This window comes from Rhinolophus ferrumequinum, chromosome 13 (assembly GCF_004115265.2).
Source record: "Rhinolophus ferrumequinum isolate MPI-CBG mRhiFer1 chromosome 13, mRhiFer1_v1.p, whole genome shotgun sequence".
NCBI lineage: Eukaryota > Metazoa > Chordata > Mammalia > Chiroptera > Rhinolophidae > Rhinolophus > Rhinolophus ferrumequinum.
Genome location: NC_046296.1, coordinates 51482791 through 51509551, shown reverse-complemented (window position 1 = coordinate 51509551; position 26761 = coordinate 51482791). Strand labels below are relative to the sequence as shown.

Genomic DNA, 26761 nt, shown 5'->3' with positions numbered 1-26761 from the left:
GTCTTCTCCCCTTGGCTCTCCAAGCAAAATGCCACTCTCTAGACATAACTGGCGACAATGGTTTGATGTAGATGCTTCTGGGATATTTTCTATATGTAAATAAATATATGAAAACCAAAATGAGGCCGTGATAGGCATACTGTTTTACAATTCACATTTTTCATTTAACTATATATCAATATCTTCCATGTCAGTACATATATCTATCACAATTTTTTCACAATAAGTATGTATGAATCTTGTAATTAAATTTGTAAGGATAAATCCTAGTTAATTTGACCAGTCTCTGTTAATGGACATTGAAAGTAGTTTCCAGTTTTTCTCTGTTCCAAATAATACTGAGAAAGCCTATAATAATGTTTGAACAATGAATGAAAGTCAGGGAGAGAAAGGGTGATCACCGCGAGATGGTGAGCATTGATGAGTCCACTAAAAGGAGGCTGCTTCTCCCTCTTCCTCTCCCCCCAACCTTCCCTAATGGCAGAACTTGAGGGGACACACAGCAGGTGAGGCCCCATCCTTGGTCACATTGAACGATGGAATGGCTCAGAGGAGCACTTTTCATTCAGCCAGTGTGAACTTTACTGTGGAATTTTCTAAATCTTCCTTGGACACTGGTTCACACTGGAGCCTGCTTCATGCTGCTGCTTATACCTTGAACGCCTCAGGGCGAATTCTTTACCTTCTCTGGAGCTCAGCTTGTTTATGAAATAGTTAGAACCTTTCTGATCATTACTATTGCTGCCATCGATTGAGTACTTACTATATGCCAAACGTATGTCGAAAAGAGCGTTAGTGCGTTATCCTGTTTAATTCTCAAGAAATCTCTTTGAAGTGGATGATATGACTCTCATTTTTAGTTGAGGTTTTAGTCTTATTATTGAATTATAAGAATTATTTATATATTCTGGATACAAGTCCTTTATATGATGTATGATTTGCAAATATTTTCTTAATGATGTCTTTTAAGCCCAAAAGTTTTGAATTTCGATAAGATACAATTTTTCATTTCTTGATTGTGATTTTAGTGTTTTATCTAACAAGTATTTTCCCAATGCAAGATCACAAAGAATTTTTTCCTATTTTTTTCCCTAGAAACTATATAGTTTAGCTCTCACATTTAAGTCCATGATTCATATTGAGCTACTTTTGGTATATAATATGAGGTAAGGGTCTAAGTTTATTTATTTATTTTTTTGTATGTGGATATCCAATTATCCCAGCACTATTTGTTGAAAAGACGATTCCCGTTGAATTGGCTGGGCTGTATCTGTAAAATCTGTTTTCCCTGCAGTGTGTGATTGCTGATATCTCTGTTTGGCTTCTTTTTTTCAATGCTCTTGTTTTGATTTTTCAGTCTGGCTTCCTCTGGGACATCTGTATGTAGCTTAGCAGACAAGTAAAAGTTCTGTCTTTTGCCAATAGATCTGTATGCGAGTAAGGGAGTGAGTTCAGTGCTCAAGCTGCTCATCTCTTTCATGCCTCCCCATGCAGTCTTAGAATTGGCTAGAAGGTTGTGGCTAGCTTGGAGCCTTTCCCATCTCCACCGGGAACATACGTGACTATGCCTGCCCCAAGCATGACAGAGCCTCACGCTGGTTGAGTTGATCGTCACTGTGACTTATAACCCTGCTGGGCATATACTTTGCCTCCTCCCTCAAATCAAGTGAACCTCCATTCAACGGTAGCATAGAAGCTTTTGGTCTTCGTGGATGCCCGACTTTGGCAGGACTTTTGTGCAGGTGGAGTGAGGTAGACAGGAGAAGCTCCAGATCAGAATGTCACAGGCTCCCATGGTTCTTACTGGGTCTTTTCTACAACCACACATTTCAGGGAAGATAGAAGTTCAGCATTTGCTTAAGCACAAATGTTTCTCAGATTCTTATATTCATTTCATCAATTTTCAGAGCACTCAAAAGGTTGCTCTGTCAGTTTTGTCCAGCTTTATGTTGCGTTTTGGGGAGAGAATTGGCCAGACTCTGTATTTGGCCATAACTGGAAGTCCTGCCTCACCTTACTTCTTTTCAGTAGTCTGAAACATGGACATCGATGTTTCTGAAACTAGTTTATGAGGTTATTATGAGAATCATATAAGGCAATGGTAAGTCCTTGGTATAAAGTAAGCCCTTGATAAATGTTGACAGAGTCATTGTACACAGTTGGGTGATTGGTGCCCCACACCACTGTGTTGAGTGAGAGGGTGAGTGGGGCTGAGATCCAGCTCAGGCTCTGCTTTTCACGCTGTGAGTTCTCCAACAGGCAGCATGTAGCCCGAGGAAGCGTCTTTTCCTGATGTTTTCACCAGAGGAGGCAAGTTTCTTTTCTAATTCACACAGAAGTGCGTACAGCTTAGCCGGTCCCTGGACAGTGGCTCCCGTTGCCTCTCCTCCCCTCAATCCTCGCCCTTCTTGGTGCAGATGAAGTCCTTTATCTTGAGCTGGCGCAACATACTCACACAAAAATTCCTTATCAATCTCATGCTCTTTGGTTGTTTCGCCTGTATTTTTACTTTCCCTTTTCCAGGGCATACGGACTCCATGACTTCACTCATGCATTTATGGAAGGATGAATTTTTTAAAAAGTTGTGAGGTGCTGCTGCTGGTGGTAAGGGTGTTGGAAAGAATATTGCTAATCAGATTTCCTGCAGAAACTCAATTTCTAAATCCTTCTGAAAGACATAGGACCCTTCAGGATCCTTCTTTCCCTCTGTCGAGACACCTGGTTTCCTTCGGAAGGACAATGATTTTCCATCTTGCCTTTGACCTCCTGGATAAAGGAGCCAATTAACTCAGCTTATTTTTCTGTGACATGAGGCTTTTATTTTAATTATTTCCTCATGGAGCAGAGGGCTTCCAGAATTTGCCTAACTCTCTGGTTTCTCTAGCAAGCAATGTTTCTCAAATTTATCCTTACACACATGTCGCACAAAAGGCCAACGGGTCTGAATTTGTCTTTTTGATAGGGGAAGCCCACTTTCAGTCCATGTGCTAGCCAATCCTGCTAATCTTTCTGCTTCCAGAGTTATAGATGGGAAAGATGCATTTGGATTTGGAGGAGAAAGAGAGGTTGAGGAGGGAAGAGGAACAGAGGACACAGGACAGAAGAGAGAGGGAAAAGCAAGACAAAAAAAAAAAAGAGAGAGAAAGGAATGAAGCACTCGTGTGAGGGTGGGGCAATTGCATGTGATCTCTGGACGATTGCCACGCCAAAGAAATGAGACACTTACTTTCTCCCAAGTCCTCATTTTGAAAGCATTCATTATTCTGCTTGTTTTATTTTTTTATAGTCTCAATGCTCTTGATCTAACTTCTAGTTAAAGGCTCTAAGTAGGGTATAATCTGTGTTAGAGCTTGGACAAGGGATGGATGGCATCAACTGCAGGCTGTCCCACACCTGGCCCCCTGAGGACACACCACTGTGGAATGGATACCTTTTGGGTATAAACACAAAACGCATTGTGTTAATAAGTGAAGAAGAAGAACTCTTAGCAGAGGGGAAGTATATAATCAAAGGAACGATACTTCAGTGTGTAGCCTAAGCGACACAGGAGATGAGGGTGGTGAACACCCTTTGCTGTTGCTGCCAAGCTGAATTTAATGTTTCTCTACTTCACAATGAAGAGAATGTTCCCATTTTATGTGTAAGGACTAAATAATTCCCTGTTGCAAGCATAATATTTCAAATATCTCTTCCATTGCTCCCAGGTGCAGAAACGCTGATGACATCAGAGAGAAGACAGGGGCAGGTCATGGAACTCAGTAACTGAGACACAGAGAGCGGCCACTCCATGCACGCAGTCCATTCCATTAACAAGTAAGACTGCGGCCAGCATATCTCCAAATAATAATAGCTTCCATAGAAATCAACTAGGAAAGACCTACAACCCAAGAAATATGCATCGATTAAGCATGACTAGGAAACAGTACTAAGAATTCTAAAGAAGTGGGAAGAATAAAAATAAATCATAACGCTTCGGATAAGAATAACCGGGACCCCCACCATAGCCACCAAGGTTAAAGGTTCTTATCAACTGTTTAGTAGGGAGAACTGGATACTGAGATCTGCACACTTGTGCAGTCTTTAGAGGCTGCAACTCCATTGGTAAATGTGCACGGTTACCATCGTGGGTGAGGGCTCAGTCGTTCTCAGCAGATTCTTTTGTCATGTCCAAAAAGTGCTAAGTTGAAAAATACCCCTGGAAATGTTATACATGGATACCTGGGCTGAATAAGCCTTTTGCCTTTTAGGGTCACGATTCTTAAATCAAGACAGAACAGAATCCCTTGCTTCAGGCTGCTGTGGCTGGGGTGACTACTGCCAGGCTGGGCTACGTGTTACCCTACTGTGCTCTTTTCCTCTTTACAGAGTGGTCTCTGGCGCATCATTTGCATTGATTTTTATAACAAGTCAGGAAAGAGAGCCACTGAGGTAAAATGACCCCCAGATCTCTCTTCAGCTTACAGTGAACCACTCTTTCTCCATCTTGAATGCATAAAGATTATCTGTCCACTCTAGGTAGGATTACACCGTAGTTATCCCCACTCGAGAGAATTTTATTTTATTTCTCTTTGCCAAGTTCTGGCGTTCCTTCAATTCTCTTCAAGCATAAATTCAGAGCAGTTCATGGCTTTTCTCAGACAGAGCCCATATTTCTTTAAGATGTGTCTTATCTGAATCATTTGACATATAGAAATCAGTGAGGTCAAAAACTCTACATAACACTAATAAACGGTTCTTAATAAGAGGAAGTAAGGACATCAGAAAGACAGCTTCACACGCTAGGAGAGATTATCCAGTCCTACCCACTCAGTTTACCAATTCAAAAACGAGGTCTAAAGTCACATGTCAGCCAATGGCAGACCTACTACATACTTTTGGCTCTCAGCACGGCACTTTTTTCATTTCTAAAAGGGCAGTGCTGGTTACATTAACCCGATTCCACCTTCTTTCACTGACTGCATCACTGTGTAGCCTGGAGGGCAGCTTCATGCTGTAGTCGGTGCCGCGGGCAGCAGCCCTGGCCATCAACAAGAAGATACAGGTGAGAGTGGGCTTCCCAAGCCCCTTCTGAAGACACTGCCCTCACCAGACACCGCAATGGACATAATCTGGTTGTGTCACAGAACAGAGAGAGTCTCCCCAGGTCACCGGAAGGTGAACAAAGCCGTAAGCTTCTGAACGTACTGCCAGACAATTCATGAGCGTGAGTCTTACGCAGTAGTAGGCCTGGGAAACACTGTGTTTTAGGAAGAGCTTGATGTAACATAAAGCCCATGTGCTTCGGTGTTCAAAACGAATTCAAGCTCCAGCTCCGCTACATGCTGGCTTTGTAGACTTGAACAATTTACTTCATCTCTCTAAGCTTCCTTCTGTGGGTCAAGAAATATTTAATGAATATCTATTTTACACGGGGACTTAGGGCGGGTTCTTGGGACACCAAAATAAAAGAGAAAGACCGAGTTTCCTGTCTGAAGCTTACTATGTATTTAGCCTCAGTTTAACAACCTGTAAGTTAGGGACATTAATAACAGCCATCTCACTGTGTTGTGAAAATCAAACGTGATTGTGGATGGAAAAGCACTTTATAGTCCGGAGCTCTTGCCAGTTTCATCTGGGACAAAGCCCGGGGCCCGTCCCTGAGCCCAGCAGGCCCGTGCATGTGGTTTCACGGCCTCCTCCAGCCACCCTCACACGAGAGCTTCACAGAAACGGCCCCGAGCAGTGCCACAGCTTCCTTCCACGGGCAAGGAAGGCTCACCCCATTTCAGGCAATGAACCTCTCCAGGCCCCCGCCATGGTTGCTTTCAGTCCTTCGTACCCGCAGGAGCCAACTCCCAAACAGAGCTGCTTATTTCTAGCCTCAGCTCCTGCTGCTGCGATTTCTGTTCCATTTCTTATCCACAAAAGTGTTTGCTCTGTTCCCAGTGGAGGGGTAGTCTAAGACTGCCCTCCCAGCAATAACTCTTTGGACATCTTCTACAATAACCACAAGGAAGTTTTCTCTAAAGCCCAGTCAGTCCCGTGAGCCCTTCTTGATCTAGAATGGTGCCCCAAAAACATATCACTTTTCCTCCATACTGGTCAAGACCAGCTGTATTAGTTTCCAATTGCTCCTGGGACAAATTACCAGAAATTTAGCGGCTTAAAACAGCACAAACTTATTACCTTACGGTTGTGGAGATCAGAAGTCTAAAATGGGTTGGTGGGGCTGCATGCCTTCTGAACTAGATTCTAGGGAGAATCCATTTTCTTTCTTTTCAAGCTTCTAGAAGCTGCCTGCATTCCTTTCCCTCAGGGCCTCTTCCTCCACCTTCAATGCCAACAGCTGCTGTGCTGCCACTTTACATGGAACTGTGCCCCCTTGATTTTAGATGTCCCCTTGACTTAGATCTTAACCTGCAGTGCCCGGCATTCAGTAGGGGCTTACAATTGTTGGTTTAATAAAGAAATATACAATCCAAAGAATAAATAAAATTTTAAAATTGATACAAACTAGCACATAATTTAAATGACGTTCCAACTCTGTCTCTCTCTGACCTCTGCTTCTGTCATCATATTTTCTATGACTCTGACTCTTCTGCTTTCCTCTTCCACTTATTTGGATGTTTGTGATTTTTATTGCGCCCACCCGGACAATCCAGAATAATCTCATCTGAAAAGTCCCTTGTGCCATGTAAAGCGACATATTTGCAGGTTCTAGGGATTCCAACTTCTTTGGGCGGCCATTATTTTATCTGCCACACTAGCCCACAGCACTACACGGTGAAGTCTCTCAGGCTCCCTAGCCTCAAGGGGCTAACCTGACAAATTCATTTATGCTAACGGGTGCAGGAGCTCCTCTTCCATTCTCCAGGGTGCACAGAGGCTTCTAGAGGCAATGCTCCCATCCTGATGCTGTGGTCCAAAGAGTGACCTGAACCTGGGGATATCAGGCTTCCAGAAGCCATGGCCAAACCTTGGGTGATGGGTATCTCTCCCAAGGCTGGTGGGGATTTCTGTGGTTCATGGATTTTGTGCCAGGTACATGGCCATTCTTTGCAATGGATATGCTTAATCCCAGTCTTATGTCAGAGCAGGAAATAGCCTTGGTGGCAATCTAATCTAAGACATTTACCTTACAGATGAGGCACCCAAGGCCCAGAGAAGTAAAGAGACATCTCTTACGGCAGAGCTGGGATGAGAGCCCAAGTCCCGTCTACCTCTAACATGTGTCCTGTGTTCCTCACTCGACATGCCTCTGTCCCCACTGCCCTGTGAGCACGGTTGTTAGGTTCAACTTTTACCAAATAACTGTAATCCATTCCCTCCCCTCCCGTTGAAGGCTACCCTTAGAAGACAGAGGTCACACCCTGGGAGAGGCCCGCCCTGGTGGGGAGGATCAGACACCCCACTCCTGAGGCAAGCATGCTGGTTCATAAAGTCAAGTCCCTCTCTGGAGCTCAAGTTCCAACTGCCAGCTTGGCACCAGAATCTCATTAGGATGACAGAATCACCAGTCACAGCTTGTTGAAGGGATGGCTTAAGGGTCAAGATGTAAGGCCCAGTGACCTCATTGCTTGGGAGACAAGGGACAGAACCAGAGAACTAAGGTGACCTCTTATGGTAAATTCCAGAAGAGGGGCAGGAATACGAGGCCACAAATCCCCCCAGTAACCTTAGTATGATGAGACGTCATGCTCAAATGAAAGGCATGACCAGCCAGAGCCCTTCTGATGCAGGGCAAAAATTGAATTGAATCGGATGCATTTATGTCACTCCAGCTTACATTCCGCACTTGGTCCCAGGTACATTCCTCGGCCTGCTGCACGTGTGGTTTCTCCAGTTACCCTTCCATCCCTTCAAGGATAAAGCTGGTCAGGGAAAGGCTGGGTGGGGGTGCTCTGGATTTGTGACATGCGGTGCCCTGTACACTAACTATCCAGGCAGGCAGGAAAGCAACCTGCTTATCTGTCTCACCCTAGCCAGTGGTGCTGGCTGGCTTTTTTGGTTGTTGCTGTGGCAGAAAGCAGTTAACATGTTTTTTTATCCCCAAAAATGTCTAAAATAATTGAATAGAATATTAAATGAGAATTTTGGATCCCCTGGTATTAAAAAATGTTTTATCTTATTATAAAACTAATGTATATTCATGGACTCACATTTAGAAAATACCAAAAGCACATAGAAGAAAATAAAAATCACTGATAATTCAGTCTTCTAGAAATAACTTCTGCCACTACGTTGGTGTATTTCCTTTGAGTTTTTTTTCTTTATGTACATATATATAGTTTTCTCTTTCATAAATAAGTTATATTATACACATAATTCAACTTGTTTTTAATCTAATAATAGGCCTTGACTACTTCCCCATATTATTAAATATTTTTACACAGCATAAATGTAATGGTGCATAATATTTTAGGCATCCTATATTTTAGTTCATTCCTTATTGTTTGAGCATTTAAATTATTCCTAGCTTTACCAATATAAACACCACCACCAAGATAGTTTTTTAGATAAGCCAGTGGGAAATATCTGGTTGAAACCTTGTACCTTAGCTCTGTCAATTGAAATGGAAACAAGAATTTGTGTAGAGAAAGGTGCCTTTTGACTCTTGAGAGTAAGCTAGTGCTGTCAGCCCAGATGTGATAGTCTTTCCTGTCCAAACCGTGTAGATTCTGAGAAGAGACCACAAGGGCTAGTCCTGTGAGGCCGCGCCAGCACAGCCCAGGTGATGGGAGGTGAGTCTAGAAGGTTCCTCAAAGGACTTGAAAGAGACAGAGACATCAGTGACCCTGGCCACGGTGAGATGCCTTAGTGAACCTGGAAGGCTGAGCCCATTTATAAAGGACAGATGTCCTACGATAGTCCTGAAAGTATGTCCGTGGTTACATTTATTTTTATCTAAAAAAGTAAGAAAGAAATTAAGCTTTACTGATAATATTACACAGTTAGGAACAAATACATGCATAGAACTGAGGAATATGTACACAGTAGAGGTGCATGCTCAGAGATATTTTACTGATGGTGCATATAAGAAAATAAAGTTTAGAGACCATCTCCTTAAAACAGAAACTCCATGGTAGATATAGTGAGAAACACAGGAACAGGATTTTGAGGGGCTGGAGCCCGTGAACACTTGGCATGGACAGTTTGGATCATTGGATGATCTCGTTTGAAACACATGAAAAGAAAGGAACATTGTTCTGTCCCAGTGTGTGTGTGTGTGTGTGTGTGTGTGTGTGTGTGTGTGTGTGTGTGTGCATGTGTTTAAACCCACTCACATGTAAGTGTATCAGTAACTGAAGAGGCTAATTTATGAGGTCCCAGCCAATGAGCCCATGAAGTCTGAGGGCAAAAATGGGTGGTTAATGATACACTTCTGGAGGAAGGAGGATGTGCTGGATAGACCTTCATCACTCCAGTTGCCTATCAACACCCCAAAGGGTCAAGGGTCAAGGGTCAGAGCATGAGACTGAGAGCCACTCAATCAGCCCGCTGCAGCCTCCAGTGATGACTGGTGAAAAGGGGGCTGTGCCCTAAGAGAAATTTCCCATCAGGGCTGCACCTGCAGCTCCAAAGGTGGCCCAGGTTCCAGCTACCCTTGGGATGGAGTCTACTTGAGAGGTGTTTAGGGACTCTTTTAAGAATATTGCAAACCCTTGTGGTGAGGAGAGAAACTGAAGAAAGTGTGCGAAATGCTGGTATTTATCTGGACTCCTCTGAACCTGCCTACCCTAACTTCCTGAAGGGTTTGAGAATCCACAGCCGACAGGTACCGGGAGAGACACACTGGATCCACATGTCAACCTATCCACAAAGAGAGAAAAATCAACGTGTAGTTGGTCAAACAGTGGTCCCCAAAACATATGCCCAAATCCTCAACTGCGGTACCTGCAGAGGTGGCCTTATTTGGAAACAGGTCTTTGCAGATGTAATTAAGGATCTTGAGATGAGATCATGCTCCATTTAAGGGGGGCCCTTAATCCAGTGACATGTGTCCCTATAACAGATTTGAGACACACAGGAGAAGGCCACAGGAAGATGAGGCAGAGGTTGGAGGGATGCAGCTGCCAGCCAAGGAACATCACAGATCACCAGCAATCACCAGAAACCAGGAAAAGGCACAGACTAGACTCTTCTGCAGAGTGTCCAGAAGGTACCAAGCCTTCCAACATCTTAGTTTTGGACTGTTCACTTCTAGAACTGGGAGAGAATACATGTCTGTTGTTTTAAGCCACCCAGTTCATATTAATGTACTATAGCAGCTATAAGAAACTAACACACAAAGGTGTAACAGAAGTGGACCGAAAGGCTGGATGACCTCCTTCTGGCATTGCAGGACCATGGTCACCTGCCGCAGCCTTGTTAGCTATTCCAGAGCTCCAGAACAGTGCTTTTCAACCTTTTGTAAACTAAGTCATCTTGGTAAACAGAAGAATCTCAGTAGTATAGTTCCATCCGGGCCCTCCATCAAAAACAAAACAAAACAAAACAAAAACCTGAGAATCAATGCCCTGGAAGAGAGTTGAACTGATGGAGGAAGAATGTCGTGCCATCCCAGCTGAGTCTACTCCTGTTCTTCCTGTGTATGTATGCAAATGAGTGAGGGGCTGGGGAGGGGCTTTAGGGAACAGCTAGTCTGTTTTCCATTTTTAAAGCTACGGTTCATGCTGGAGATCAAACTTGCTGGATAAGAAAAATATGTTCCTTTGACTACATTCCAAAACACCGGAAGTAGTAGACATCACACATGCCCCTGGGACTTCTTAAAAGTCATAGAATGCCTCAACCTGATGATTCAAGATTTTATTAATTTATAATATTGTGTTCCATCAAGATCATCTCTTTTTATTATCTTGCTGCTCTGAATTGTATCTCTCTTATTATTCTCATCTACAGGGGCCATAAATTAAAATCGGTCAGAATTTATACTCTTACAGTTCATTATGTATGATTGGTATTATCTCACTGATTTTTTTCTGGCCCTTCTATAGCCTCTGACAAGAAATATTGCAATAGAGTCTAAATACCATCCAACCAGTAAATGTTGAGTTAAAAAAAAAAAACAAAAAACCCTAGTAGACTACACTAGCCTAACGGGTACCCTTCACTCCTTATCTCCACCGCCAGCATCCTTTCTGCCAAAATGACAGAGAAGGTGAGATTCTAAAGACTTGTGAATCTGAACTGGAACGTAGGTCCTTGCTTTGCCATTGTGCAAACGGGGCATGTCATTTTTTTCTCCCTTCATCTTCACCTCTTTCTCTGAAGGTCAAAGGACATTACGATACATTGGCCTGCTTCATGAGGAACAACCCGACCTCAGGAAACAGGTAGTGATATAATTTGTTGACTCAAAAAGCAATGAGCAGCCCATTCCTGGAAGTTCTGAACACCTCTCAGTGCCATTCCAGAAGTGTCCCTGTGAAGGCTGGGAGGCTGGTCCCTTGTTTCTAAGACTGATCAAGACTATGTGAGTATAGATTCCCCCATTAGACCCCAGGAAAAATAAACACAAGTTTCCGAGTGGCGAGATTCCCGCAATTTATGTTTGGATGTGTTTGTTCACTAAAGAACTTGATAAAGCAGATGGGTACATCTACAGTGGCTTTTGTCAGCGTTCTTCACATCATTATCCTTAGTATGTGACATCTATCACGTTGGGGAGAACAATGATTTTTCAGAGGGATGTAAGTTGGCAACAATTACTAAAACATGGATATTCCAATCTTCTCCTTCATCTACCGGGAAAAGGTTCACATTCAGTACATATCCTGATCCCCGAGACCCAGCTTTATAAAAACCTAAAGACATCAATATATTTCCACACCCAGGGGCACTGAAAAGTGAGCGTTCATCCCTCCACTCCTTCTTCCTTTTCTTTTTGTCACAGTACTCAATGTGACCTGACCTCAGAATCATCTGAAACACTTATCAAAACATAAAATAAAACAGAGTCCCATGGAAATTGAAGCTACAGTGAGATACTGTATTTCACCCTCCACACGAACAAAAATGACAAAGTCTGACAATACCAGGCACTGGTGAAGATGTACAATCCTGGAGACGAATACTAACACATCACTAGTGGGGGTATAACTTGGTGCGACCACTTTGGGAAACAGATTGTCATTATCTATTGAAATGGAGGCTGCACCCCATGACTCAGCAATCGCATTCCTCGTTCTATTGTCTAGGAAAACTCGTAGACACACACATGCACCAAGAGACATATATCAAAATGCTTACATTACTGTTGTTGGCAATAGCAAACACCTGGCAACAACTCAAATGTCTAATGACAGTAGATGAGATCAATTGTAATATTTTCACACACTGGATTTGGAACCAAATGAACCATAGCGGCATGCATCAAAACGGACAAATCACAAAACAGCATTATTCCATTTAGGTAGCACTTTGCAAACCTAGTCAATATGTTGTTTGGGGCTACATACATACGTGGTAAGGTCATAAACGAAAGCAAATGAATGATGAACGCAAAATGCAGGACAGTGGTTACCTCTGAGGGGAGGAAGAGATTCCTGATCCAGGTGGAGAACAGAAGAGGTTGAAAAGGGATGGACAGTGTTCCAATTCTTACACGTAGCGGTGAGAACACGGCGATGATTTTATCATAATCTTTAATCTATGCATATGTGCTATATCTACTTTTTTTTGCACATGCTCAATTTTATAACAAATTTAAAAACACACAGATTTCTAGGCTCCATCTCAGAGTTATTGAATCAAAATCTCAGGCTGTGGGGCTTATGCAGTATTTGTAATAAATTCTCCAGAAAATCTGGATGCACTGTCTCGTTAAGAGCCACACCCTGTCACACAAACACACACACTCCATAACATACATCAGTATTCAGCCTAAAATATAAATCAAGGTCAAGCAATTTCAAAAGAATCATAAAAAAAAGAAAAGGTCAGTCTGGGAGAGTGTGTAGAAACGAAAGGTCTCTCATAATTCTGGGTTCAAGCCTGATGTAAAAGCCTGAGAGCATAAATTATTTTTGTGCCACCTCCCTCCACCCCCATGAGTTTACCTGAGCCCTGTCCCTGTTACATTCCCTGTAACATGAGCCTGAGATAATCACCCCCAAGAAATGGGCACAGGGCAGGCTGTAGCCATAGCTTTTGCTACAAACAATGAAACATGTGGTAGAAAGTGTCCTCGTCTAGGACTCACCATAGCAGACTTTTAAACCTGAACCCACACGTACAAGCTGTGTGATCTTTAGCAAGTCACCTTCCCTCTCTGAGCCCTAGCTTTCTTATCTTCCCTGCCTCCCTCATGAAACTGGAATCCCGTGAGACAGTGTGGGCAGAAGGGCTTTGCAAACTGAAAGCACTTCTCAGAATGTCCAGTCAGTCCATTATCATGTCAGTTATTATTTCTTCCTTAAAGCCAGAAACGTAGGCTGTCAGTTCTCGGTCAGCAGTTTTCTGGGTCCAAAGAATTAGGAGCTTTAAGATTTGCCTTAGAGAGACCTGAAGGCAGGAGTAGGCCTTAGCGCATCCACATCTCTCTCTGAAAACTCAGCAAATATTTAACAAGCACCTACTACTCATCCAGGGCTTACCTTGTCCAGTTCATGATAATTCAGAAAGAGATGTTCATAAATGGATCAGACTCCTGGAAGAACTTTGCAAAACACCCTGCAGCCTGAATATTCATTAAGGGCTTTGCAACTAACATTTAACCCATTTGCACAATACCTTCCAAATTAGGACTGTCAGATTTAGCAAATAAAAATGCAGAACACTCCATTACATTCTTCAGTATAATTGCAATAATTTTTTTTTAAATTATAACTATGCCCCAACTATTGCATGAGACATACTTATACTAAAATAATCATTTGTTGTTCACCTGAAACTCACGTTTAGCCGAGTGTCCTGTATTTTATCTGGCAGCCCAATTCCAAATGGACACACAGATCAGCACTTTCTACTACATCATACGCTGGGAAATCTGCATGAAAGAGCGTTGTGAAATCCTATTTCCTTTACTTGGTAAGAGAGTAAAGGGTTCGACTGATCTTGAAATTGGACTTACATGGCCCAAGAAGACACAGAGAGACACAGACATTCAAAGCGGTTTTCAAAGGAAACAGGAGAGAACAGGAGTGGGGAAGCCCAATTTCAAACAGGAATCAGCATCCCAGCCCCATCCTGGCCCATCCAGGACACCTGGAAGTGGCCTCTGCCCTTACCTCTGGGCATCTCCTTGGATGGCTCTGCCTCAGGCCCGTCCAACAGGTCCATCTGGGAGGCTTCCTCAGAGGGCACACGGCGCCAGGACCAGCTCTGGTTCGCCAGGTCGTGTAGTGGAGGGGAATACTCCAGCTCACAGGGGAAGTCAAAGCTACACTCCAGACCTGCAATGACAGCCAACAGTCAGTGGAGCAAACTGTCCCCAAATGCGACCTTCTAGCCCCACTGCTCCACTCCAGGAAGGCGGTCTTCATCCCATCCCCACCGTCACCCTATCCAGGCGCGGCGAGTTCTCGACTCCACAGGTGGTGAGCACAATATTGGTGGAAATGGGACTAAGAGAGAAAGCTGTTCTTCGTATAACTCAGATTATGGGAGGTGTCCTCAGAGAAGGCTGGTAACCAAAGCGCTAACAGGTTGGACCATGAGAGGTTCTGCATCCTGTGAGTTACCTGGTGACATGGAGAGGGCCTGAGGCCAAGGGCAGAGCCTGGCTTTGAAACCAGATAGGTCGGAATCTAAGTCTGGCTCAGCCAGACATTTGTGGAACCCGGTGCCCTCATCTGCAAAACAAGGGGTTTAGACTAGATGTTTCTAGAAATGAGTATCTAATGAAACCTGGGTTCCAGCTCTGCCACTGTTTTGCTGGTTACATTGTACAAGCCGCTTAACCTCGCTGGGCCTCAAGTTCCTCCAAATGAGACCTAGACTGGTTGTTTTCTAAAGCTCCATGTTGGTTTGACTTTTTTAAGGTTCCAAAGTCCTTGCTCTCAGAAGGGTTACACAGCTATTTTGATAAATCAATCAGTGTGGTGGTCTAATGGGTGCCGACTCCCAATTATCACTGTGCATTTTGATAGCTGCTTCTGGGGCTACTTCTACCTTCATCTCCAAGATGAGTCTCGTGTTGAGAATTTCAGAACCCAGAGGAGAAGTGGGGCCAATCTAGTGCAGGCAGCCCGTCACTGGACTGCCCGTCAGTCACCCTGGGGGTAGCTGGCCCTACCCTGGAGTGGGAGTAAAATAATTCCCATGGACACTAGCCAAACAATCTAAGTTTGGTGGGGGGTGGGGAGGAAAACACCGTCAATGAACACTTGTATTAAGATTCTTCTGCTTCTCGGCCAGCAGAGATTTATGTACCAGCTGCTGTGCAGGAGCTGCCATTCTTCTGGTCCTAAGGTTAATATCACTTGGCCTTTCACAATTCAGACAATTCACCTTTATAACAGCGAGCTGAAACAGGCAGGGCTAGCCTTGTCTGAGTTGACATGACACTTGCTGCCTCCATATTTTATCAGCCTTGAAGCCTTCCTACCTGTCTCTGGGGGCTGAGCTGCTGCTACAAATTGGTATCCATGAATTACAGGCTGCCTTAGTCTTCAAGACTTTCTTGCCAGGCACCTGGTTTTGATAACAGATTGCAAGGAGAAAACTGCTCCAATATTTTGTGCTCTGTAGTACAAAACTCATCCGTATAATGAAAGGTGTAGCCACTAAACCTGGCTCTTCTGGGAAGAGTCAAAAAAAAACCATCCACGTTAGGGAATGATCAAGTCAGGAGGTGGGAGAGAAAGCTACAGGCCACCCCCAACCCACATCGGTACCTTCCCCAAAGCTTCAGCTTCTGGGACCCATCCTCTATCTTGATTTTTCTCCTCCAACTAAAGTCATCCTATTTCCACTTGGGACAGAAGTGTGGCGTGCATGCTCAGGTGCTGCCTGGCACATGTGCCACGTGTGCGTATTAGACAAATAGACAACAGAATGTACAGTCGCAGCATGAGTCATCATCAATCCTGGGACCTCTGAACCCTGGAAAGTCTGATAATCAGCTGTGTTTGGATCAGACCCTGCCTAGTGAAATAAGCTAGGCAGATACTCCAGTGATCAAATAGATTCATTTTAAAATTCTTCCTCCAAGGAAGCCTCCCTTTAGCTGTCAAAGCTGTACTCCTTGGCTTTAAACAGGAATGGGGTTAATATTACTGCTCATTTTGGGTTAAATTGAATTAGGCTTTTCTACATTCTGAGTTAACTTCTCATAAAACAGGTTTCTTTCTCCTGAGGTAACCTCGGTGCCTTTTGAGTAATAATACCTAGGACAAGTCTTTTCAAAAACACCAGCTGAAGTCTCACTTTCCTCGGATCTTGTCTGAGGTTCTAGACCTAGGTGCTTCTTGACGCTCTCTCCTTAACGCTCCTCTGGCTCAGTCCCTGTGAGAAAGGGACTGTACAGTCTATTTTACAGACGGGACTCAGAGCGGTCAAGGACTTCAGGGAAGTGTTCAGCATTAAGTAACCCAATGGCAGAGGCAGGTCCACACCCAGGGGAGGGGGTGGGAAATCACATTCGCTGAGTCCCAGCCACCTGCCAGAGACTATGCCAGGTATTTCCTTATGTCACTATAGTTAATCTGCAGAAAAACACTGAGAAGTACATGGCCTCTCTCTACAGACGAGGAAACCGAGGCTTAGAAAGTTTATTCTACTTGATCAAAGGACTACCCTGGGGCAGAACCACAATGGGACCCATGGCTGGATCATGATAAAGATCCAGCCATTTTTCATCCCATTTCCAAGGCTTCAACAATCTCAATCCAATATTATATTTTGGTTATTAGACCCAAAGACTGCGACCTCTTCAAACCTGCAAAGGCTTCTCCACTACCCTAAGGGGACAAATCGATATTTCCTCTGTGTCAGACCCATTTTGCAAAGGGACTATGACCTTCAAAAGAATCCAGAGATCTCAACCTTACTTTAGGTACCTGTTAGTACCCAAGAGAATTTAACTATTGAAAAACGCAATGAGAAAAAGACACACTTTCCAAAACCTGCTGATCACATAGTTGAAATCACCACTGCCGACTTTCTAGTTACTCCCATCATGGAAGAAAGATAAGGTAATGGAATCTCCTGGAAATCGTTTGTCTGCTGAGACGAACGTCAAGAGCTGTGAAGAGAAAGGTCGTGGCAGAGCAGTGAGGATGGTTCCAGTGTCAGTCCTGCAAATACCGTAGCAGATGAGAGATTTCAGAAGGTCTATTCTCCTCTTAGGTTTGGTTTCCTGCATTTGAGAAATGAAGGAAATGGAGCATACACCCTCTATGGTGCCCTCTATCTATGAAGGTCATTGATTCTGCAGGGCTCATTCTGGGTCAGCACCACCAACTTTACGGGCTGTCAGGCACCTTCACTCCACCCCCTGTAAATGAGGGCTTGTTGCCAACCCAAGAAGCAGAGTCCCTGTGGAAGGAGGCTGAGTGTGCATACCACTTGGTGGGGACTCAGTTTACCTCAAGATTCTCAAAAAATGAAGAAGGAAAGTTTAGGTCAGTTTTATAGATGACTGTTCTAGGTTGAATGTGAGTGTGAATGTGTGTTTTCATGCATTTTTATCAGTTTGTACCTATATTATAGAACCTTCCAGGGTATGGGACACGTGTCAAAAACTGAATCCATTAAAAGTTAACTTCAGGGCATTATCCTAATACAAAAGGCAGCCGTTCAGAAGAATGTTATGGGAACTGGTCAGAAAAAGCTTGTGGTGACCCTGCCTAGAATGACGCTTGGTTCCCTTATCAAACCCCCTTGTCTGTAGAGGAGCGGACAGCGAGTACCCACCCTGACACAGAGTCTGAGCATGGAAATCTAGCCTGTAGGAATGGGTGAGACTACCAGAGCAGTCATGCGCAGGACTTGTGCCGGGAAGCCAGCATCAGCTACTCACGCGGAGATAGGCGCCTGCCCAGGCAGTGTCCACACCACCCCAAAGGGGTAGTAGGGAGCGGTGGTATACTTTGAACACTCAGGTCTCCCTGGGGGTGGGCACAGAAAACCCAGTAGTTCTCCTTTGTTTCCAGACTGAGCTCAGGTTCCAGAAAAATTCCCTGGGTCAAGGCCTTTTACTCCGTTTTGATCTTGACCCTGGAAAGCCAGAGACCTCCCACTCGTTTCCTCAGTCACCTCAATTTCAAGTTAGGAGACAAGCAACTGTTTTCGTTTTCAGGACACTGTTTCACAGGCTGGCCAATGTCCAGATGACCACGGGGCGGGGGGCGTAAGAGCAGCTGCTCTGGGGCAGGTCTACAGGAACCACGGGTTACTGTCACTCAGTCTCAGCCCATCACGAGGCTTGGAAGCAAATATTGCAGAGTGAGCAATAGACTTACAGACAAAGAAAAGGACGCCATATTTAATCCCATGATACTTCACCCTTCCTCATTTTGTCTCTTATCATAAGTGTTTCCAAAGTCAAGCCTGAGGTTAGACTTAAGTTCTTGACTCTGGCAGTACTGGGTGTGCATTTATGGAAGAGCCCCAAGTCTCAAGGGAAGGACCTCCAGGAAAGCCTTGGGAAGTCTTTTCATAACTAATAACATTTACCAAGGGCTTTCTGTGGTCAGATGCAAGGCCAGGCACCCTACATTATTGCCTTATTTAATCCCTATGAAGTAGACAGGAATCCTACTCCCATCCAACAAAGATATTGGGGCTTAGAGAAGGGAAGATCCATCTGAGGTTACTAACAGGAAGTGACTGAGGGGACCATCATTGACCCGCTTCCTCCCTAGGACCCCTGACGTGCTGATGTCAGTACCTCACCAACAGTGAATTGAGAACTGAAAAGGCAGCAGAAATAGCTCCCATCATTCACAGCCACAGACACCAATAACGGAGGAGACGTGCAGTGAGTGAGACAGGACAGGAACTGGGCCGATGGAGGAATAGGCAGGGCCAAGCTGGAGGCAGGACAGAAGCCACAGTACCCGAGCTGTCCTTGAAGGACCTGCCACCACCTTTATAAAGGTGGACCTGGGATGCCCTAGGAGAGGACTGAGTCAGAGTACACATTTCCAGGATGCAAGTCTTACCCCCAGTTTGTGTGTGACTCGGGAAGCCAAGGCTCCACGTGTAATATGTAAGGACCAGGGCTCAAAGTTCCCATCTCGGTTTCCTGATGTATTCCGGGATATCTGCTGTGTTCAGGTGGGGCTAAGGGTCCCAGTTAAAGGAGCTGAGGGTGGGGTGGACAAGATTTCTATGGCCATCAGGGGCCCATGAAAAAGTTTATCCAACTGGATAACTGGCCACGGGATCTGCATCGAAAAACAGAACTATCAAGTTTGCTGCTAGTTTAAAATATGGCAATATGATAGTGAATTTATTTTGGGATTATTTTCCTGTCTCTGGTTATCCTGACCTGATGTTTAACCGCCAGGATGCAGATGGCCTTGACATTGGGCCTGACATTCCTCAGTTATCGAATGGTGTCTCCTTGGTCCCCCCCAGCCCTACAGTCTTTCCCTGTGTGTCTATGCTCATAGGTGTTACTCATTAAGTGGCCCAACATCATCACGATTCTTTCTCAGGAACACAGCACAAGACCTAAGATTTGACTCCCATCCCGCCCGCTGTCATCTGTGCGCTACAGCGCCTCTCTCCCTCTCTCTGAGCTGCGGTCATCTCAGTGATAAGACTAACTTCCCAGGACCGCTGCGAGGACTCAATGAGATGATGCACGTGCTTGGAATGGAGAAATTCCCAGCACATAACAGCTGATTCAGAATTCACACAGTCATGCCCCTTTTTGAACAGTTTCACGTTCACTGAGAAACAGTATTTACAGGGGGTATTCTAACTGATGGCACATGGCCGTTCCCTTAGTATTTCGTTTTACCATGAGAAGGCTGGCATGTCGGCCTTCAGGTGATATTCACAGAGGCAGAGGCAGTTAAACTTGAAATCACATTTTAGGTGAACCGCTTCTTCCACTGGACAGATGAAAAATACCAAGACCCAGGCAAGGGAAAAGACTTGCCCAGGGCCACGTGGCTGGGCAGAGAGTCCTGCACACAGAGTGGCGGGCATTTCCCCTGGCTGCGGAGGCCTTTCCGATTGCCATCCTCTCCAGGCAGCATTGGGCCTGGGCCAGGCTGTATGGCAGAGTTACTAAATCACCAGCTTTCACTTGCTCAGGCTCAGCTTACTGGCGCATTTAAGCTGAGGCTGGATTGCTTTGTGGATGGCATATGAAGATGCCAGCATATTCCTGACAAGCCTGATTTGTGTATTCAGCAAAGAAGCATATGGAGTGTCATGCACATGTGGCAATTCTCTTACAGATGGCCTTTACAGGTCATATAAGACAGCATCATATTTGAAGCTACAGCTCATTATATAGAGTCCCAGAAATCAGCATTCTCAAAACACTGTCAGTCCTTAAAGATTGTATCCAGCTCAAGGGAACTCCCTCAGCCGTCACCAATCTGAAAGCACAAGGCAGGGTCTCCTTTTCTCAAGGGATTCCCAATCATTGACTGGACCATGGGGACCATCTGGCATGGAGAAACTGAGGCCCAGAGACATGGTGGGGCTCGTCGAAGGATGCACAGTGGGTGGGTTGCAAAACAGGTACTAAAATCCGGTTCCTAACTCGGAGATGTTTTTTTTATTACTATTACTTAAAGCTCTGGGTAACAAATAAAGAAAACAATACCTTAAACAATTAGGAAAACTCTCAAAAATCTAGACTATGCTTCTCTAGAATAAGCTAGCAAAAACATACACGGCTAGGTTTCAAGTATCTCCTAACGAGTCGGTGGCTCAAATAATCTCCAGCAAGGCCTTCTGGACCCTCACATTCTATACATACTCTTCTGCCAACAAGCTGCTTTTCAATGGTTGCAAAGCTCCCTGCTGGAAAGCAGGTCTATGAACAGGCCAGAAGCTACGGTGAGAACAGAGGGAGGGAAAGCAGCAGTGGCCTAGGAGCAAAGGGGAAAGATCACTAGAGAACTCTTGGAAACTTCCAGCTCTGGGCCGATCTGCCTTGTGGCTTTGGGCAATTCATTTAACCACTTGAGCCTTGGTTTGCTTGTGTGTAACCCTGAGAGATTTATCACAATAATGATGCAGATAAAAATCATATCTGCTGTGGTACCCAAATAAGGAAACGAATGTGGAAGTGCTTTCTTAACTAAGAGATCCTGTATGTGGATGCTCTTACCACCTTGGTCTCCCTGAGTCGCAGATTTACCACCAGGACTGGAGGAATGAGCTGAACTGACTTGACCTTGGCCGACCCAGGAGATGCTGATTGGAGCTAGTACCCTCCTCCCTTTGCTCTGCTTTGTATCAAAAATCAGGGACACCCAGCTGTTGGGGGAATAATTAGGAGCATAGGTGCTGCAGGGGGTCAGGCTCCAAGGTGAAACTCGGCTGTCAGGTTAGTACATGCGCATCTCAGGACAAATTACTTAAATTCTCTGTCTCTCCTTTTTTCATCTGCAAAATGGGGATTAAATCAGGGACCACCTCCGGGCATTGTGAGGAGGATTAAATACAACAGTACTTGCATCAAGCACCTATTGTAGTGACTCGCACATAGTTTACTATTAAATGATGGCAGCCATCACCCTGGCTCTTCAGGTGTCTCCAGGGGTCAGCCACCGCCACCGCAGAGGTGACTTCAAAGTCTGCATGCCCAGCACTGAAGGCAGGAAGCTTTGACTATGGCAAACCGTGTTGAAACCCGTTATCATCAATCTTTGCTTTTTCACATGCTGATCAAGCTTCCTTGTGCAAGTGAAGTCACACTAGATCTTGAGTAAGAAGAGCTGGGTTCTAGCCCCGGCTCTGTGGTGTGACTTTAAGCCAATCATTTAACCCCTCAAGGACTCAGTTTCCTCATCTGAAAAATGATGCGGTGAATAAAATGATTCTCAGGTCTCTTCCTCCTCTGCCATTTTAAAACCAATTTCAACTTTTGGACAGATGGCTGAAACGAGCTCTCTAACTTGGCTCTCGCTAGCTGGTCAGCAGAATCCCAATGGTCCTGACTTCCAGCCCATGCTCAGATGATTACGGGCTTCTTCTTCCCCGCTTCTAGGTTATCTCCTAAAGGGGCACTTAGCCCCCCAGTCACCTTTGATATCAATCCACCAGCTGCCATCAACATCTGGTCACTCATTTCGTAAAACTAAGCACCAAATCTGGCCTCTGCCTGCCCCCTCCCACAACCACTATTCATTTGTCATGGGGCCCCAGAACTGAAATCATTCACTTCCTTCCCAGCAGCTTGCTCCCTGGAATGCATCTGGGAACCAATCACCCAATTCAAGACATCTGTTTAGCTCACTTATAATCAAGCTGCAGTGAAGAAGGGCCATGTCTCCTTCAATCAATCAATTATATAAACACAGCCTTGAAAGACAGTCTTGGAAGAGGGTGTGTAGCACGCATGCCCACAATGGTGGGAGAGAAGCACCAAAAGTTTAATTCTTGGTTCTCTTATATGTGGCCATAACAATGTTACAGAATGAAGAGATGGGATTTTGCTTTTCATCCCAGAACGGAAAATTGAAAATAATTACAATCCCAGGTATTTTGAAGTTAACTAGTCCAGCCTCTTCTTTTCACAGATGGGAAAACTAGAGCTTAGGAGGGTGAAGTGACTTGGCCGAAGTGGAATAGCCTACGGTCTAGAGAAATAAGAGTGAAGACCAGAACGCAGATTGGACTCTCAGTCCAGTTCTCTGCCTGCAATTTCCAGGAAGTATTCTTGTAAAACATGGGATCCCTAAAAGAATAAAGCAGGCTCCAGAGAACATGGTAGAAACCCTAGGAGTATGTCTACTGCTCAGCCTGACATCCATCCAGATGGGATCATTCCAGAAACCGGAAAGTTAGAGGAGAGCTCTGAGTAATGTGGCGTCCATGACGAGCAGAGAAGGCTGATGGTCATGGGAGTCTCTACCTCACAATACGCAAAATGGCCCTCACACTTACTCTTCTGTCGCTGCTGGTGAGGACTGTCTGGGTGTTGGAGGTGAATATGGCTTTCCTCCCTGATGCCAGTCTCACAAAACAAGCAGATACGAGGCTGCCCGGATGTGGACTCTCTGCCCTTTGGGGACTCCCAGTCCAGGGGGGCAGATGGACGTCCTCACACCCGACTCTCACAGTGCGCAGGCACGGTGAGGCGATGGAGACACAGAACAAGAGAGACTTTCTGCCTGGGTGGACCTGAGGCTCCTGGAGGAGGCAACTCTGGGGCTCCATCTTGAAGGATGAAAGGATTTTGACAGATGGCCATGGTTTAGCTAGGAAGTTTATTAAGGATAGAGGAAGGAATAAGGTTATTCCAGGCAGGTGGGGGACTAGGATTGTTTATGTTTGTGTAGTTGTATACATTTTGAGGCTGGACTGCACAGAATTAAATCCTAGCTTGGACAGTATCATGATTAAAGGTAAAGTGCTTTCAGGTCCCAAAGGGAAAAACTAGGGACTTAAAAGATTTAAAGGAAAAACCCTCTAGCAAATAGAGCGATGCCACCAAAATGGAGGCTGTTGACCCTTCATTCCTCTTTAGAAGGCACCTGTGCTCTGAGCACATGGAAATCTGTCCTGACAGTCCTCCAGTGATATTGTCAATTAGAAATCATGAACACTCCCATGTTTCACATGACGAACAGAATCAGAGAGTGGTTTACTGGCTGAAGGTAATACATAACTCACAAGAATCAGATCTGAGAAGGAATTCCACCTCTCAGATCCCAACTTGAGTGTCTTCCCCACTGTTCCACGCTTTGCTTTCAGGCAGAGGCTGGAAGACCACTGGCTTGGATGTTATAAAGGAGACTTAAACAGGCAATGAGGAGGTGAATGAAAACCTGTGGTTCTCAAACCTAGTCCTACAGTCCCTAGCCCCCAGAATCTTGTTGTTAAGAAGCTCTGTAGGTGGTCATGAGGCAGCTACGCTGAGCCTGGCCATGGGTTCATCCACACCAGACGGGTATTGACATTAAACTGATGCAACCCTTAGGGCAGTGTGAACCCACTGCGCAGATGGAGACCCAAGGAATTCAAGTGATGAGATAGGTAAAGCAATAGACAGGAGTGACGTGTGAGGAAATGCTTTGTAGTCCAAGCACTGAGAAAATAGAACGAACCGTCATCTGGCGTCTGCTCTGGAGGGTTTGGATGTGGGTTCTGCCAAGCGAATGGCCTGGGTTTGAATCTCAGCTTTGCCACCAGCCCTGGACAGATCAATGAACTCTCTCTGCCTCGTTTCTTCATTTGTAAGATGAGGCTATTTGACCGGACTGCCATGGGTCCTGACCGCTCACAATTTCCATGATGTTCTCACAGACCAAATCAGTCTAGTCATCTACTCAAATGGGCTGGTTAACATCCTGTTAATCTGAGGTCTCTTCTGACATAGTTTTACATCCAAGGCTGCTCTTGACAAAATATTTCATTTTAAGAGGATTTCCTCTCATTTTTCTCACTCTTGATCAATCATTTTCCTGCATTTGTTTTCGACACATGTCTTTCTAAGCGGGTTAGAAATGCTCTGTATATAATATCTCAGATGTCCCAAAGCTGTCAAAACAAAAATTCCTCAGCTCACTCATGTATGCTGAATATGCTTTTTTAGATTAAGAAAAAAAATAAGCCTTCCCAGAGTAGTTAAATCAGCTTAAATTCTAAACCAAAGTATGTCCAGCCAAGGTACTATTTTCCCTTCAGACACATGTCTTTTCTGAAACCAATTAATGTGACTTTCAGGATAAAAGGGGTGGCGGGAACATCCCTATACTTCACTTAAACAGAGATCCTCAGGGGCTGGAAAGCTCCAGGGTGGGAATTGAGAGACTTGAGTATACTCTAATTTGCCCCTGGATTGTTCAGCAAATGTTGCAATTTCATATAATTTCCATTTATTGAGAACCCAACTGAGCACTAGATTAAATACTGGGAATGTAAAAGGAATCAAGATGTGGCTGCCTTAACATCTAGGAGCCTCTAGTTTAGGAATCATGATGATTCAGGACCACAAATAACTAAGATATGAGGAAAAGCGTGACATCGGACATACCGAGTGCTGTGGAAAGGCATGACATAACCTTTCCTGGTGAGAAAGTGGGGAAAGTGTGAGATCTGCAACCTTGCTGGCTGTTCTAATTTAGGGTTAATGTGGTCACCAGTTGCTGGCTGTGGATACTCACTACCTGGTTTCCAAAATGAAGCTCTACTACAACAGACGTACTATATCATTGCTAAAACTGAAAAGCCTTATTTCCCAAGCAAACCTTCCCATTATTAGGTTTGATGGTTCCTCAGACCCAGGGCTACTGCACACACATATAAAACAATCATACAATAAGAATTTAAGAGGCACCTTCCAGATGGATGTTTGGAACCATCTTAGACCTGTGATAAAAGTGAACTAGGCTGGACTCTCTATGAGGGTCGGGGCAAGTAGCTTGGCAAATTGTAGACACTCATTTGATGAGTGGATGAATGATAGATGATAGGTAGATAGATAGATATTTAGATAGATAGATAGATAGATAGATAGATAGATAGATAGATAGATGCAATATTTAACATCTTCTCTGCCATCAGGTTGTATAAATTAGACTCATCCACGATTGCTTTCTCAGGCGACATAGTTTACATTTGGGCCATACAAGGGATGAAATACAAACTAGGAAAGTGATTTGGTTGAGAAGATACATCAGGGAAGCCCTAAGTTTTGTGAGGATGGGCATCGTTCAGTGGGATTATTGGAGAATTTGGGACGTTCGGGAATAAAATTCCCTGGACGAGTCAGCATCCTCTCAGATTTCAGGAGGGGGACAACCCTAGTGTTGCCAAAAAATTCCATCGATTTTTTTCCACCAAAAAACTCCAAGTAGAAAGAGATATCTGGGTAGCCTGGGGACTCCGGAAAAGCTCTGGGGTGGAGGCAGGGTTGAGCTGGGCCTTGCAAGCAGGCAGGCTCTAGGGACACAGGTTCGAGGGAAGGAAAAACAAACCAATTGGGGACAACTGGAATGAGAACGTAGGAAACGGGGGAGGAAGGAAGAACGTAAAATATAAAATGTATTTGCTAGGGTGAGGAAAAGCCTTCTTATAGTCCTTATTCTACTTTATCTCTGGGCAACATCAACAGACAGTTCCTTCATCTAAAATTCTTCGTGCCCTGGGCCTCTGTGGCTACACCCTCTTCCTATGGTTCCTATTTCCCCATCTCTGTTTGCCATGCTCCTCTTCCTCTACTTACTTCCTAAATGCAACACCCTGGATCTCCTCTGGGTCTTCATCCTCCAACCACCAGCCTCAACCAAAGTCTCTATGCTAATGACTCCATCTCACCTCTCTTCTCTAATCTAAGACCTGGATTTACAACTCTCTCCTGGCCATTTTCACCTGGATGTCCTGAAGGCACTTCAAATATAACCTGTTCAACATAGACCTCACCGCCTTCTCCTCTCCCTCCAGATGTCTTGGTCACCATCTCTCCTTGTCAAATGTTTCTTCTCCTTCCTATTTCATTTAACAGAAGCTCCATCTGTTCATTTGTTCAACCTGGACTCTTCTGAGTGGGCAACCAAGACATGCTTAGCCCATGGCCAGAATCTCTCCCAGATTCCTCTCCTACCCTTTTTTTCTGACTGATGCTCCAAATGTACGATCATGTCTAAAACCCAAGTCCACAGAAATGACTTTCTCCAGGCTCACCGCTGCTGCTTCCTCC

The 26761-nt window shown here is 44.7% G+C and overlaps 1 protein-coding gene across 1 annotated transcript in view; it reads right to left on the bottom strand.

Annotated features, from left to right (window-relative positions):
• The window catches only part of ALK (ALK receptor tyrosine kinase), a 646243-nt gene that overhangs the window by 422920 nt on the left and 196562 nt on the right, over nt 1-26761 (bottom strand). The window contains exon 3 of the mRNA XM_033125413.1: nt 14211-14375. Coding sequence (XP_032981304.1) covers nt 14211-14375 — 165 coding nt within the window. The remainder of the gene's footprint in view (nt 1-14210; nt 14376-26761) is intronic.